At 33.3% G+C, this 18215-nt stretch overlaps 1 protein-coding gene across 1 annotated transcript; it reads right to left on the bottom strand.

The window, feature by feature from the left end:
- Positions 1-228: 228 nt before the first annotated feature.
- Positions 229-639, bottom strand: LOC145682912 (protein GVQW3-like). Its single transcript, XM_081754273.1, has one exon. The coding sequence runs from the start codon at positions 637-639 to the stop codon at positions 229-231; it is 411 nt and encodes a 136-aa protein (XP_081610399.1).
- Positions 640-18215: the final 17576 nt, after the last annotated feature.

Genomic DNA, 18215 nt, shown 5'->3' with positions numbered 1-18215 from the left:
AGTAACAACACGCCCTCTCGAAGTGCCCCCCGCCGTTTCTGCCGTATGGCTGCTTTCAGCCTGTACAGGGTTTGGCAGTAGGTGTCTGCATTAATGTTCGTACCCTTTTCCAGAAATTCAACATGAATAACACCAAGACGGTCCCAAAAGACAGTAGCCATTTTTCTGGGCAGATGCTATTGTCTTGCATTTCTTGGCCTGTGGTGCTGAATGTTTCTATGTCATGCTCTAACGTTTGGATTCAGGTGTCCATAAAGGTATCGGAGTTTCATCGCCCGTTATGATGCGAAGAAGGAATAAATTTCCATCGTCGGCATAACGTGTGAGGTGGCTCAGGGAAATGCCCATTCGCTGGTTTTTGTGTTCGTTACTCAGAAGCTTGGGTACCCAGCGCACACACACTTTTGTGAAGCCCAGTTGGTCATGGACGATACCGCTTACGGAACCATAAGATATATTCAATTCATTGGCAATGTCCTGCAACAGCACTCTTCTGTCTTCACGAATCATGGCATCGACGAACACCACATTCGTGTCGGTGATGGACGTTGATGGTCTGCCACTTCTGCCATCATCTGTGACTGTACTCCTACCACTTGCAAATGCGTTACACCACACGCACACTTGTTTCAGCGACATAACACTATCTCCGTAGACCTGCACCAATTCTCGATGAATATCACATGGTTTTGTTCCCTTGGTTCAGAAAAAACGAATGACACCGCGCACTTCCTCCTTGGTGTAATGTTCCAGTCGTTGCGCCATCTTTGAGTTGCTCGCAGCACCAGACGGGTGGACATAGAATATTGTACAAGCCGTCACACTTCTATTACCAGATTACCTGTAACATGGAAAATAATTAATTAGCTACACACAATACCATGGGTTTGACAGGCAATTTTCACCTTACTTTTTCATTTATCCTTGTAGATGATGATCTTTTAGAGAATGTTGAGTATGATCCAGATGAGTATGAAAATTTAGATGATGATGATGATGAAAGAGCTACTCCCGATTTGATTAATTTTGGTGCTGCCATTGGTATATTAGATCGTTTTAAGAAGGCCTTTAAGGAAGATAACCAACGCCTAATACAAAATATTATTGAGAAATACATTATGAAGTTATCAGAAGAAACATTATATTCACTAACAGATAAAGAGTGGTCGTATATGTGTTTTACTGAAAATGTTACAGAAAATTTCATACGTAAATATAAGAATAAGATATATTGGGAAGACTTAACACATAATGTCTTATCAGAAGATTTCATAACAGAGTCTGCTGATAAGGTTAATTGCGACAATGTCAGCTCATGTTCACGTTTATCAGAAGCTTTCATTAGAGAGTTTGCTATAGAATATGTTGGATAGCGATTTCTACAAGAAGACGCATATCAAAATATATTGTTATAGAATTTAAAAATAAGATTCCTATCGAGCTTCTATTTCTATATAGACATTATTTTGATTACAGTGTACCTTATGATACGAAACCTCCAGAACCTCTTTCGCTTTCATTATCAAATTCTGTAATTACTTCAATTGGTAATGATTCATGTTTTATTAAAACTAACTGTGCAATCCGTTGAAATCTTTGAAGAATAGTTTCAAAATAAGGAAGGAAATCAAAATATTTAAGCATCGCCTTAACTATAAACAGTTCACACATAGACCATATAATCGTTGTTCTTTTCTCAATTACTATCATAAATTCTCCATGATATCCACTGTGTATAACACCTGTACATACATTTCCTAAAGTATCCGTTTGGTATGTCTATCTTACTCCAGTTTAAAGTAGATGAGTATGTCCAGGATTTATTCTTACAGTTTCAGAACGATGGAGATCATAGGAAGCAGAATATTTTACCATAACTCTAGGGACTACACTATTTGCATTTAAACAAACAACATTGAGAGACTTTATACAGTATTCACTTTGATGAGATAATTCGTAAACGATTTTATTCTAGTTAGTTTATATATACAAATGAAATGATTTATATTTTTACATACAGGGGAATTGAAATCGAAGAAGGTATATGCTAAACATGATTTATCTCTTAAACTGTATTTGATCGCGTGTGTGATTATATAATGACTAATGCAGAACTAATCAGTTTTTCCACCTTTGTTGGTATGTTAGACCATTTGTTTCAAACAGCTTTTAAAGAAAATAACAAGTATCTTATCCAAGATATTCTTTGTGAGCATGTTATGAAGTTATCGGATGAGGTACTAAATAATTCACAGATAAGGAATGATCTTCTATATGTTAAAATGATTATGAAGATGACTATGAATTAGGAAGCATTACGGAAGATTTCATACGTGTATATAAAAATATACGGGTAATTGGGAAATCATAACATAAAAATATTTGCCGAAAGATCTTATAAGAGAATTTGCAGATAAGGTTGATTGGACATGGATTAATGTACGCCCTCATTTATCAGAAAGTCTTATAAGAAAAGTTGCTGATAAAATTGATTGAAATCATGTGTGTTATGACTACATGTCTGGAGATTTTATTACTGAATTTATTGATAAATTTGATATAAAAACACTTTGTGATTATGGATTTGTTAAACAATTTTCCATAGAAGCATGCTGATAGACTAAATTGGAAGATTTTAAAAAAGATTATGCTGTTAAAGTAAACTGGCGACAGATTTTAGTTAATAAACCTTTAACTGTAGGTTTTGTTTAGAAATTTCAATATAGGTTTCCTTGGCCACCTTGCGTTCCATTTAAGCAGTATGCACATTACAGAATTTATTCAATACTTTTAAGATTATTAATCATAATTTTTTTCAATCAAAAAATATTTATCTCATTACCTCCTAGCCGTAATTAGATGTATCTTAATTCTATAAACCTGCTAACAAAATCCATGTTGTTTAATGTTGAATCCATGTGAGAACCACCCATATTAGTTCTTTATCATAACGTCCTTTAGCTCTTTGAAATAAGTTTATAGAGTTAGGATTGTTGATATTAAGTAAGACAATCAGAGAATGATATTTAAGTTTAAGTTATTTAAACCTGTTTTCATGGTTATATGTTTCTACTCTTCCAATCAAATACTTGAGTCGTTCTATTTGTTCTCTTTCATCTCGTTCTTCCAAGTTAAAGTAAAGGAGTAGTTTTTTTCAAGTTCTTCTTGCTAAACGTTCTTCTCGATAATGAATAATCTATGTATCTTTCCAGGATCTTCTGCATATGTTGCTGCTATTGTTTTGACATATTGATTCTTAGTTTCAAGGTCTTCATTCTTAAACACATCTCTTCCATTTGCATTTCTATTTCTTGCACTTGTGTTTTTAGTTTTTCGACGTTGAACCTGTATTGCCTGAAATATTGGATGAAATAGTCTAAAAGAATTCAGTTACATTTGATGTAAAATTCAGAAGAGATCCAATTTTATATTGTGAGTATTAATTCTTTTGGAACATATGTACCCCTTATTATGTCCTATATTTTTCCTTTACCTCTATGAATTACTTTTTTAATTTCTGATCCCGGAATGCATATTCTAGGAACATAATCGATTAACTCTTTAGATTGCTTATTTTCTAACAAATGATCAAACCTTCAACCTGCACTCTGACATAACTTAATAGCGTTAAAGTATCCTGTCTCTTTATTTACAATCAACTCAAAATCAACAAATAGACCATACCAAAAATTATCTTTATTGTGTTCGTAACATATATCATTTAAACTGTGAGAGTTATCCGTAGTTCTCATATTTATTATACATATAAACATTTCCATTTCACTTTAGGGATTTTGACATAACTTAGTAGCGTTCAAGTCACACACGCAGGATCATTTTATGAGTAATAATCATAAAAACACAAAAACTAAAGTTAAACTACATTATCCCTATTTCTCCAACTATAATGGGAATCATAAGACCTTAACTATTTGACATATACTTAATTAAGTCTTTGTACTTAGTTCTTAATAATTCTTGATCATGGAACCTTCCTTGTACATCCTCCTTATGAAAATCTTTTATTCTATATGTTGGTGGAATAACTTCTGTAATAACAAATACTTTTGTTGACCAGCTAGGTGTGTATCCTTTCTCAAATAACACTTTAGATTTACTTATACGAACATAATCATTAATTTTATATTTAGGTTTAAAACGCTTACATTCTTTCTTATACAGTTTCCCTAATATTATTTGTTCATTCTGTTTATTAACTTGTACGGACTTTATTGCAACTCTTCTATGTACATTATTATTATACTCGATAACTAATGTTGGTAATATCTCCATCCATTTATAATTTCAATGCGCACTTAACTTTTCCCCATGTTCGTTTAACAGTTCTGTTGAAGCGTTCTACGATGGAAGCCTTCTTACCACTATAAGTTGAGTAATGATTAATAAGTGATGATTGATATATTATTTCTTCAACTCCAAACAACCTTTGTTATTGAATTCTTTACCTTGATCAGTCTGTAGGGTAGTAAGCTTTCTAATTTTCAATAGTGATTCAAACGCTTCTTTAACATTCTTACGTTCTGTTGTGGAAGATGGCAAAATAAATAATAAAGTAGGAAATTCTAATCTTAAAATTAATGGTGATGATTTAAAAATTAACGGGAAAACCTTTAAAGGAACAGACGATTTATGGAAGTTGTTAACAATGAGTACTACTAAACATATTGAAGATTACGATAAGGATGATTTTAGGAGATACTAGCAGCGTTCACCCCGCTTCGCTGCGGTCACCCCGGAACGCAATAAACTTTGTTACTTAGATAATTTTTACTTTTTCGCTTTCAAGTGATATGATGAAAACCATAGAAGATTGCAGTAAATCTTAACATTATATCGCCTGTCATTTATGTTAACCCGCCCCGCTTCGCTGCGGTCATCCCGGTGCTGACATATTGTAAAAGTGTGTGTAAAAATAAGCAAATCAATTAAAAAATTTTAAACAGAAGATTCAAGCTATTTTCCGTTGTATATCGCCTGTCATTTATGTTAACCCGCCGAGTGACACGGTCATGCGGGTTGCATATAAATACGTTTATTTTTACCTATGATGAACTAATAACAAAGGATTTGTGGACACCTGAATGGTCAATTATCTCAAGACACTGGTAATTGAAAATTAAAGTGATATGATAAAAACCATCTAGGGTCCAAATCCTAATAACCCCCCAAAAATGAAAGAAATTGGTTCAGCCGTATTAGCGTGATGAGCGGACAAAGGATTTTGTACGTTCTCTTTTATATATATAGATGAAGAAATAATAAATGATATGCTGCGTTTGAAAATTATGATGCAGATAATAAAAGATTTGTGTCGAGTAGAAGTGCAAAATAGGAAACTATTACAAATCCTATTTGGAAGACAGAGATTAAACCAAGCTTACCTCTAAGTCCTATATCTAAAAAAAAATCTCCTAAGACTGGACGAGGAATTAAAAAATATAATAAAGAATATATTTGGATGGATGATATTCGAATGTTTATGGATAGATTAGTTGTTATGGATGGAGAAGAATGAGCTTTAAATAACAATTTTTCAATGATAAAGTAGAATATTAAATACGAATAATAACAAGCCTTCACAATTTATTCTTAACGGTCCAAAAGTCATTTGATAGATATATTGAACACATTACTACTAAGATTTTGGAATGATGAGAAACTATTTGGCAGAATGTTTGTAAGTGACTTAATTAATAAACTCCCATTTCAATTGCATATTCCAGCTATGTTGTACTGTGGGCCGGTAACTAAGCTACAGGAAAGATTAGAAAGAGGAGATAATGGTATTAACCCATTAGGTGAAGCTTGTAGAAAATATGACATTATGCTTGTAGACAACATCTGTTTAATACAGAGATAATAGAGATACAGGTTAAGATACATTGCAGATAAAGAGTTAGAAAAGAAAGCACGGAGAAGAGTGTTTAGAAAAGATGCATCAATTGGCGAAAGACTCGCAGCTTTTGGAGTTGGTATTGCTTTGAATACTTAAGTTAAGTTACAATGTCGTCTTTAAAGATTTTCTTTATAATAAATGAGTTGCAATGTTTTACAGCAAATAGAAGAACATATAATAATTTGAATGAACCTAACAAAAATATTGAATTTGATTTCAAAGTTGAAGAAGTATTTCTTCAAACTCACAAACAGTCTGTTTTATGAAATTTGAAGTTGTAGGTCTTTGACCTGGAGGAACATTTGGAGCTAATGATAGAATAAAACTTGTAAATAATTTCATCCCGTTCTTTTTCTCTAGCACAAAAATTAGAAAGCGTGGATTAATTATAGATAAAATTCATCTCCTTGGAATACCCTCTAGTGCTTTCGGAACTTTAAAGTTTTAAACCATAAGTTGAGTATTTAAAAGAAGCAGGTTTCGAAACAGATGATAAACTTGGATTGATAAAATATTTTAAAATTTATATCCGCTAAGATGAATTCAAGTCTTTTTAAGCGATTATAAAGAGGTTATGTGGAAATATGGATTAAGATTAACATTCAAAAAAACTTTTAATAATAGTGATGTTTTATATATGTGGTGTGCAACAGTTCCACATGATGGAAAAATAACAATAAAAAGTTTGGTGATAAAAATATCAATTGTAGAGTATGAATCAAATTATGAAAGCAAGTTAAAGTAAAATAATCATAAAGAACCTAAAACATTTTTTCATTTCACGATTATCAATGTGTACAAAAGAATGTAGATGATTCTTGTTTTAGAATTTTATATAACTGGTGAATTTAGTTGTGGGCAATTTCATATGCCTGCATTTGTAATTGTAACTTTTCAAACTGATACAAGGAATAAGCAGACTGATGATTCTAGCAAATTTGATCATTGTAAAGTTAAAAATCTCTACATGAAAGAGGGGCGCCACGAGGTCTTTTCCAAAGAAAACAGATATTAAGATATTGATAATAATGACTATTTTAAGATATATAAAGATTATACTGAATTTAAGAGAATGAGATGTGGAAATACAGAAATGTACTAGAATTCTGATGAGCTCGTTAAAAATAGACGAATGTATGTGATTAATTGTAGTAAGAGAGAGAATGTATCTAACTAACTAACTAACTAACTAACTCTAAGGCCTATAGAAGCCGGAGGTTCAATGCCGTGTTCACAAAAGCTCTCTCCACTGACTTCTATCCTTAGCTAACTGCATCCAGTTTCAACTCTGTATTCCAATATCTGCGAGATCCATCTTAATATTGTCCTCCCATCTGCGCCTAGGTCTTCCTATTGGTCGTTTTCCGATTGGTCTTCCAGTCAAAACTTTGAAAGCGTCTCTTCTTTCTTCCATTCTAGCTACATGACCCGCCCATCTAAGCCTCCTAGACTTGACGTCCCTAACAATGTTGGGTAGACCATATAAATCATGTAGTTCGTCGTTATGAAGTTTCCGCCATTCCCCATTCCCCTTCCTCTTGCGTCCGAATATTCGTCTCAGGATCTTGTTCTCAAATACATTCAGTCTATGTTCTTCCCTCAGAGTAAGTGACCATGTTTCGCAGCCATATAGAACAACAGGCATGATTATCGTTTTGTATATTTTAAGTTTCAAATTCCTCGACAGAATTCGCGACGACAAGAGATTTTGAACCGAATAGTAACACGAATTCCCTGCTTTTAGTCGACATTTAATTTCTCCGTGAATATGATTTTCCTCTGTTAATATTGATCCTAGATATTTGAAAGTATCCACTTTATGAAAAGTATTATTTAATATTATAACGCATCCATAATTTGCTGTATTCCGGTCCCGACGCACTTCCATGTATTTAGTTTTCTCTGCATTTACTTCTAAACCCATGTCCCTGCAAGCGTTTAATAAGATCTCTGCATTTATTTCTATTGTTCTCCTATCATCTCCTATTAAATTTACATCATCAGCATATGCCATAACCTGGTGAATACCGTTCAACTGTAAGCCCTGGTTGCTATCTTTGATTTTCGTTATAGCGTATTCCAAAACGAAGTTAAATAATAATAACGACAACGCATCTCCTTGTTTCAGGCCATTTTCGACGTGAAAGCTCGTGTACAAAAATTTTCCTACCCGGACTTTACTTTGGGATTCATTTAAACATATCTTAATTAATCTAATTAGCTTTCTCGGTATTCCAAGTTCTGCTAGAACGTTGTATAATGTTTATCTCCTAACCGAGTCGTGCGCCTTTCTAAAATCAATAAATAGTTGATGTACCGGGGTATTGTATTCCCATTGTTTTTCCAGTATTTGGCGAATTATAAATATTTGGTCGATAGTTGATCGATTTCGTCTAAATCCGCACTGATAATCTCCAAAAATTTCATCTGCGTATGGGGTCAGTCTTGCTAACAGAATATTTGAAAGGATTTTATAGGATGTCGACAGAAGAGAAATGCTTCGATAATTATTACAGTCACTTTTGTCGCCTTTCTTGTGGATTGGAACAATGATTGATTCTTTCCACTCTTGTGGCAATTCTTGCTTGTTCCAGATAAGGAGAATGAGTTTGTGCATCTTGTTCCACAATTTTTCGCCTTCAGCTAAAATTAACTCAGCCGGAATTTCATCTACACCCGGAGATTTGTGTTTCTTTAATTTCTTTATAGCGGTTTCTACTTCTATTCGGTTGGGTTCTGGAATATACGGTTCTGCGGTGTGTATCTCCTTTTCTCCACGCACGCTAGTTTTTGGTTGCATGTTAAGCAAATCGTCAAAGAAATCTTTCCATCTATTTAAGATGATATCCGTGTCAGTGAGAACTGTACCGTCATATTTCTTTAATATATAAGCACGAGGTTGATTGCCTTTCTTAAATTCGTTGATTCCCTTATACATGTCCCGTATGTTTTTATTTTTATTATTATCTTCAAGTTCCTTAATTTTAGCTTTCAGAAAATCGCGTTTCTTTGTTCTAAAAGTTTTGGAAGTTTCCCGCCTGATATCTGCGAAATTTTGTGTAGTCATTTCATTCGGATTTTGTAGCCAGCGTAATTTTGCCTGTTTTCTCTTCTCTGCTAGTTTTATGAATTCCTGGTCGAACCATGGTTTGTTCCTACGTATTTCCGCGTGTCCCAATTTTCTTTTTGCTGAAATTTTAATGCTATCTCTAATTGCAATCCAGGTATCCTCAACACTAGTGCACTCCGAATCTTCTAAAGCCGAAAATCTATTCGAAACTTCAATCTGGTATTCCTCTCTTACCTGGCTCTCTTCTAATTTCTTTAAATTGAATCTCTCCGTTTTCTGACAATGAATATTACCTTTATTCAACGATAACCTATCTCGTATTATCGCTGCTACCAGGTAGTGGTCAGTGTCACAATCAGCCCCTCTAAACGACCGGACATCAATTATGCTAGATTGCCTTCTTTTGTCTACTAAATGTGATCAATTTGATTATGTGTTTTCCCGTCTGGTGATGTCCAAGTGTATTTATGAACGTCGCGATGTGGGAATTTTGTACTCTTCACGATTAGGTTTTTGGATGTTGCAAAGTTCATGAGTCTAACACCGTTGTCATTACTTTCCTTATGCAGACTTTTGTTCCCTCTAATAGGTTTGAAAATATCCTCTCGTCCTACTTTCGCATTGAAATCCCCTAATAGAATTTTCATATGGTATCGCGGGAGTTGGTCAACCGTTCCACTTCTCGTAAAAACTGTCTTTTATATCGTCATCCTTATCTTCCGTTGGAGCATGTACATTTAAAACAATAATATCACACCACCGTCCCTTAAGAGTATTAAAAGAAAGTCTGTCAGTAACAAATTCAACCTGTTTAATTCCTGATAATATACGTTTATGAACGAAAAACCCTGTTCCTAACTGGTGATTTTTATTTCCTTCCCCGTAAAAGAACGTAAAATTTCCGGAATTCTCAGATCCATTTCCTTCCCACCTAACTTCCTGAACTCCTACTACATCCATCCTGCATTTCTCTAACTCCCTCGTTACGGATTTTAACGCGCCTACCCTATAAAGACTTCTAATATTCCATGTTCCAAATCTCATGTCCATTTTCTTTTGCTGAGGTCGTTCCAAGTTATCAGTCCTTGTCCGAGGCTTTTGTGAATATTTCTGAACAAGTGTTTTTTTTTACAGGATGAGGTTTTAGCCCTACACAAACCCCCAAGCTGGAGGACCACTCCTAGTCGGCTGTCCGCGACTGCTTATTCAGTATATTCGCAGCTAACCTCTATATCTAGAGGCCTTCTCCTCGATCCGCAACCTGAGGACGCGCCATGGCGTTGTGATAGGAACCCACGTTACACGGGAGAGAATGTATCTGCGATTTTAATTGCTTAAAGAACTTTACTTATAATTCTAAGATTGATAGAGTAGTAGATTAGATTAGTGGTTTAGATTAGACTAGAATAAGCTTCTTTGTTTAAATTTAGCTTTTAAGATATTTATGAATATATTTTTCATAAAATTTCGTATGAGATATATCTCATAAGAATAGATAAAGATTTTCTATTAAATATATATGACATAACACGTTGATTTTTTTAGATAATCTCGGACACTTGGCAGAAAAGCCAGTTACAGACTTACGGGAAGTGGATAAAGATAAATTATTAAAAGTTCTAAAAATGGAGAAGGTAAAGTCTAAATATGGTAAAAGTATTTTAATTGAGTGTGAAACCTTTAAACTGTTTCTTCCACATAGATTTACGAAACATTTGACTGATAAAATTTAAAGTGCTATAGTTAAAGTTGGATTGGAGATTAAATAAACTGGACTAAAGATAGTTACCCAACTTTTGAATTCTGTGTTTGAGTCAAAGATTTTCTACATAATAAAAATGAAATGGCATCCTATTTAAACAAGAAAAATGATATTACTCTTTTAAGACCTGTTAAATCACAAGATTCAGAAAAAGGTCCAGACTTACATTATGGAAATTGATTCAAACAAAATACACAGGTGAAAGAGTTTTAATAGATTTAGATGGAAATATAAAACATTATCCCCAAAGATATAATGAAGAAAGAGAGCAAGTGTTAAAAGAAATGATAAAATATAAAACTTTTATGCGTTATGACGGTATGAAGTAGTTAAATAATGGCTATATCTATGCATGAAATATTTTTCAAAAATTAACCATGAAAAAATGAATTGTTTTTTTAAAAAAATACAAGGGAATATTGAGTTACTGATATGAGATCTCAGAAGAAATTTAATCTTACTGACAATTTCAATGTAATCATCAGACATATTCAGGAACATACTGATATCATTTTTGAGGTGAATGAATGTCTATTTTCTTTAAACTATCACCAATTAACTGATTTTAGGATGTAATTATTTCCCATAGAAAACAAGATATCTAGGAGATTTCACTTTCAATATCCAAACTAGTAATCATGTAAACATGTAATACATGAATACAATTTCGGAAGTAAGGCTTTTATGGTTATATCATAAAAGCTATCCTTAGTAATATACAACTTAGCTATAAATTATTTAATTTTTTACATTAGCGTTATTACTGTGTACAACTTAATTCAAGTATTGCGCTCTCCTTCTGCAGCAGCGTATTGGGCCAATATCACTGTCGTACTGTGGACAGTGGCGGGTTCAGAAGTTACAGCAGTCGGATTTGGAAGGGAGGGCTGGTGTACAACTTACAAATACATTATACTGACAGTTATCTCTTTTTGAGAAAAGATGTGTAATACTTATGAATCAGCCTTAAAAGTAATTGCACATGGCCAAGCACACTGTTAAGGAAAACACCGGATAATACCAGAGAAAATACTAAAGAGTGGAGCGGAAATGCTTCATTCTTTTCTGAAACAGTATTTCCTGGAAGGGCAAGTTTACTCCTTGATTTCCATAGTTCGTTGGAAAGAGAAAGATTTTTAAAATAAAAGAACTGAAATTTATTGGTCGCTATCTTGGCCACTCGTATTAATAAGCGTTACAACATGTTTAAGACAGAAGATTGCTTCATAGTGTCAAGGGAGTTAAAAACAAAAAGATCAATCCTTGATTGATTGATATGGTAGTTTGGAATAGCCTTTTGGGTCAAAGGTCTTACAAACACTTTGTCAGTATACTTAAGTTCATGCATTTACTGTAGCAATACGATAAACAAAATATTAAGAAAGCGAAAATGTACATGGCTTAAGAGCCAACACCTTTCTGGAGCACAGGGCTCATAATATATAGTAACTGATCATTAAGAAATTTAATATATGTAGTGAGCTTACGTCTGTCTTTGTTAATACATACTATATAGTGCATTACAGCACTAACAAAAAGGATTGCTTTAGAAACGTTCTACTTATAAACGGTAATGGATTACCATAGATTGACTAGAATACCTACCTAGGTAGAAGTACAACATGAACAACATGTACAACAAAACGTACCTAGGTAGAAGTACAACATGTAGCAGTCATCATTGCCTAGTATTATCGTAAGGTGACCTTTCGTCACACTATCTTTTTAAATACCAGTCAGGGACAAGGTCATCTGAACAAATTTACAAACAGTGATTTATCATAATTTGGTACAGGATGTCCCTAAATTCTGGCTAGCTATTCTGATATTCACGGGAATACTCCTGTTCACATTATTACATTACAGCGAATATTTTATAAAAGATGTTATTACCCATTATGGTTATTAAATGAATTAACAACATTATTGCCAATAATGAATATTATTAGAATTTTAGAGAGAGAAAAAACAAAGATGTGTCTGCCTAAATTTAGATAAGCGTAGTTAGTTTATAATAATCCTACTGCAACGCTTAGATAATAGGAATGGGTTCCCTATTTACAGCGAAAGTATATATATTGTGGTAAATATATTAGTTGCTATTAAGTGGCTGTTATTAGCTTGTTACAAACACTAAGAAATGCTGTTAAATGTTAATGTTTGGGATGGAACTAGTTTTACAATTATTTTAAAGCAACCTAAGAATCCCCACACCACGATTTTACAATCAAAAAACGATTTTCTCATTTCTTACAACAGTACAACACTGGTGCTCCTCTACTGAGTTCCCATTAGTTCTATAGGTAATATATCTTTGTGTCTAATTCCTTTAGAAAGAGATAAATACTGATAGAGGTTATACAGAGAAAACTAGTGTTAATAGTGAAATTAATTTTAAACAATACTTGCATACTAGTACTTAAACGATATTTAAGGAGTACAATCACTGAGGATCAAAGTTTGGAGCTCTCTACAATACCCGACGAGGGATCGCTAGGACATAAAGTCCATTATGTTAGTGGTTTGCTACTAGAACCTCCCATGTGGAAAATATAATCAAGTCACGGTCTCTCCGTGGTTCGGGTTCGAACCTTTTAATGTCTCAATCATTCATTTTTCAGTCTAGCGAGTCGGATCTTAGATACTGTGAACGGTGAGTGAAATTATAGTATGAACTGATAAATCTACTTCTACTACCGCTATTCTGAGATACATCTTTCTCTGAAGTCATGTTAACTAACTGTTATCGAACCTAAATCCCATTTACCATTATCTCCGATTACAGTTTTAGTCTTAGAAGGTACATTCGCGAAGTGTCCCCTCGAGATTAATGTAAAACTGATTTAAATGCAAAGTTCGCCATAACTAAATGCGTATTGTAATAATTTTAGCGGCCCATATGGCTAATTTGCATATTTATGAGCCTTCATATACCCGAATTCAATCATACACTAGTATAATACTCGGTCACAAAAATTACTTTTAGTTTCTTTAGATGTAACTGAACGTGAATGTGGCCATATAGAAAACAAATTGGATCAAGTACTGCTTCTCTGACACGTGTTATCCACACCGACCGCCATCTTGGATCCAGAATATTGAATTCAACTTTCGGTTTTTCAAATGGGAATAGGTGCATGTGATACATCAAATTCATATAAAATTTTCTCGGGAATTCATTGGTGTAGTGAGTTTTACATACCATATTGAATTCAACTTTCGGTTTTTCAAATGGGAAAAGGTGCATGTGATATATCAAATTCATATAAAATTTTCTCCAGAATTCATTGGTGTAGTGAGTTTTACGATAGCTTTTACCGTTTGCGAGATATTACATGTTAAATCCCTCTAGGCACTTCGCGAATAGACATTGCAGAGTAATATCAGTTACGCTTATGCTTTTAATGTTCACAAATCAAAAAGTACTGCAAAAGTACTGCAAAAGTACTGTAGGTATAAAAAATCTCTCTACAGCATTGGTGTCACGATCTTACAACATTTCTGTGAGTGATTGTTATTACCTCCATGTTACACTACGAATAAGTAAGTATTGCACTACGAACCAAATGCCTGACGTAAATCTAGATACAACCCGATTTTGGTGAAGAACTACAATATCCTATTTACGTCTGTGTATGTACGTTCAGAAAACATTTCGTCAACAATAAATCACCTAAACGATCACATATACATACGGGGCCCTGTGTAACTGTTTAATGGTTGAATTTGTAAAGTGCCTTACATTTAACACGCAATATCTTGCAAATTGTTCAAGCTATCCTAAAATTTACTACACCAATGAAATTCCGAGAAAATTTTGTATGAACTAGATGTATCACATGTACCTATTTCCATTTGAAAAACCGAAAGTTGCATCCAATATGGCAGATCCAAGATGGCGGCTGGTGTGGATAATACGTGTCAGAGAAGCAGTACTTGATTCAATTTGTTTTCCATATTCCCCCATTCATATTCCATTACATCTAAAGAAACTAAAAGCAATATGAAGGACCATAAATATGCAAATTACCTATGTGGGCCGCTAAAGTTAGTACAATACACTTTGGGCCACGGAGAACTTAGCATTTAAATAAATTATAGACGAATCCCGAGGGACACTTCGCGAATGTTCCTTGTTAGGCTATTGACATTTAACAAACAAATACCAACTAGTATGAGAAAAGAAACTAATACAAGAGTAATTCCTTTTATATATTACCATTAATTGAAAATTACAATAATAGATAAAGGAAACATTACGTGAATACAATACAGGACTTCAATGCTGAAGGTATTAGACTGAAGTTAAAATAGACGGCAGTCCACGCTGCAGACATTTTACTAGGTTGGTAAACTTGGGATAAATCATTTACTTTAAAACACAAAATGTGACTTTTACACATAGAGAATGCTTCGAAGTCATACGCATATTTTCGCGTGATGTGTTCGTTAAATATCGGAAACTGGATTAATGCTATGAAAAGAAATTTCATCGAAGAGAGCATCAGTACCTGGTTCTTCTCATGCGGACGCGCCATATAGATTCGGTTGCATTCCATTCCTTTGTTTGGAATGATGAAAGAGAAAAGAAACAGAGGCAGGGATAATACCACAAACTGTTATATAAATCTAGAAAGACCTAAATGATTTTCTCGTTCCTCAATTTCTTTCTTAAACTATGTTATAATCTTTATTCTCCAAAGATTTTTTGTCTGCCTATATAGTTGTGTTACAAGTTACGTACATTGCATAATGAAACACAAGACAAAAATAACATTTTTAACGGAAGTGGTTATACAAATTTCCTATTCGCTCAACTATGATACAGCAAGTTTTTTTTCAAACCTCCTTAATCGTGTTACGAATTTGGTAAGGTGTAATTAGTAATATATACCGAAGTAATGGAATAAATTTTCCGTGGATGATTAATTAAGGTTAATTGACTATACAGACTAATTCTCTAATTTACAATTGAACTCAACCATTTCAAATTACACTGGCGGCTTTAATCCGTTAAATGATAGTCATAACAATAAGCAGATAATGCAAAATAACAATTAAGTTTTCTGTGTAACGACTCTTCAGCATCAAGGTTAAGCGCAACTAAACATTATGGTAGGATGTAACATTCGGTGACTTCTAGTGTACCATCAATTGTACTTGCAAACATAATAGGTAACTAAGATCATTACAAGGAGTTACAATTTATTTAATAGTTAACATTTTTACAGTTTAACATCTTGGTCAGCGCCAAGGCTAAATGAAAAACAAAACTACAAAGTAATTTATCAGTTCATTTACTCTAGTCCTCTGTCCCTGGTTGTAAAAATTCTCCCCTAGTGTGTTGTGATCTGGAACAGGTAGGAAGTATGATTGTCTAAAGATGGCTACGGGTTTGCAATGTTCTTGAGGAAGGCCTCTGAGTTGAAGACAAAATGAAAATGTTCCTTTAATGTACTCGAATGCTAATTGACGGGAAGTGTTCGTCGAATCACAAATTAGGATTGTTTAGTTCACACTGGATGTGGAATATATTAGTTCGCTTGTGAGGCTATATTCACCGCGGTATAACACACATACTCTGCTGGTGGGTATTACGACAGGTTTCAGGCCAGAGATTCTGACTGGAAGGAGATATTTAGACCCCGGGCGATGGATAACATGCTTGTCTGGTTGAGCAGTGACACTTCTACTTAGCTTTTAGCTTTCTTAAGATAGGCTTAGACTTAGTAGGTTTTAAGTCTGTATCCGAAGGCGGTAATATGGTTCTCTCCATCAGGATTAAGGATTTTAATTCTTGCATATATGGGTGGAGATTATGTCCACTGCACGTTGTAACGCCCCTTCCACCTAGCATCCACAGAAAGCTTCCAGTCCGACAAATATTACCATTCAAAGTAATAATAATAATAATAATAATAATAATAATAATAATAATAATCGTCAGACCGAATGCAATCCGGTTAACACCTAGTCGATGGTACTTGGACTTGAAGATTTAGTTCTCCATCGTACAACTCGTCTGTGTGAAAGTTAATTATTATTCCAATATTTCCAAATACCACAAAAAATTCCAACATATATAGGAAATAAATTATTATATACAATACAAATAACCACCAAATAAATTCAATTTTTTAAATAACAATTTTATTAACAAACTTAGGTTGTGTATTTACACTATTATGTTAGAATAATGCAGATACACTAAAGAAATAACATAACAAGAAAAAAATTATTAAATTAAAAAAATTAACTAACGAAATATCTGAGTGATTCTAATATGCAGTAAAGTCTCTTTAGTAAACTTGAATGCTAAATAGAAATATAATTTCAAAAATTATTATTCAAAGAAGATTCTATTCGTTAAGCAAATATAACTGGAATAAATTAAGCCAATTTCATCTTAATGTCAACGATTATTCTCAGTAATTCTTTCAACAATTACTTTAAATCTGAATTAATAAAGTCAAGCAAAAAATTATACAATGTACTAGCGGGCTTCTAAATTTTTCTTTCTTTACGAAATGTAACAAGATTCAAGTTTCTTAGATAATTAATTTCAAGCAAATAAGTATATATAATCTCTCTTATGCTGTATTAAATAATCCTCCTTTCATTTGAACTCTCAGTCTCAAATTTAGAACAGTGGAATGAAAATGTTGAAAACTTCAATTCTTGATTACACATATCTTATTCAACATTTCACGCCATTCTCAATCAATAATATATTCATATCTCTAATAACTCTTTTCTATAAACGTGGAATGAGAATGCTAGAGGAAAAATATTAGCAATCTGGTCTTTTTACGGCAAAAATACTCTGAAAACTCAATATGGAACGAATATTAACTATAAACTGAAAAAGAAACCAAATTAATCTGGAAATATTGGAATTACAACGATTTACCAAAAAATTTTAGGTTTGTACACCCTTACTACTTAGCTCTCCGCGAAAGATAAAAATTGCAGAAAATTCTGGGAATTTCCGTAAGGGTGAAAAAACGCTGGAATTGCATTAGCAATACGACCTGGAGTAGATCACAATTCAGACAACCGGACAAAACACAAAATTAAACAAGCCACAGCGACTATTTGGAATAAGTCAGAAATTTCACTCACCTTGACTTGTTTCGAATACGGATTTACCTTCAATGTGTTACCCTCTCTCTCTTTAGGTAATATGACTTCAGTCTGGTTCTTTTCTGGATAAAAATAACTTTTGTAGTAATTCAAATATTTTGAAGTTGCGATTGAAATTTTTTCCTCCAACATTATAATTCTACCAAATATTGTTTTTTTTAATTTGGAATACAGATTTAAATATAGATTTTCTTTTTGAAAATTATAGTAACTCAATCAATTCAATTCAATAAAATAATTTTTCATTGTACTTAAGAATTTATGACAGATATTCTTCCAGCCTTTGAAAAATTTTTGTATTTATTATTATAATTATTGAAATA

This window comes from Thermobia domestica, chromosome 4, assembly GCF_964235325.1.
Source record: "Thermobia domestica chromosome 4, izTheDome1.hap1.1, whole genome shotgun sequence".
NCBI classification, from domain to species: domain Eukaryota; kingdom Metazoa; phylum Arthropoda; class Insecta; order Zygentoma; family Lepismatidae; genus Thermobia; species Thermobia domestica.
The sequence above is the reverse complement of the archived record's forward strand: the minus strand, read 5'-3'. Positions and strand labels throughout refer to the sequence as shown.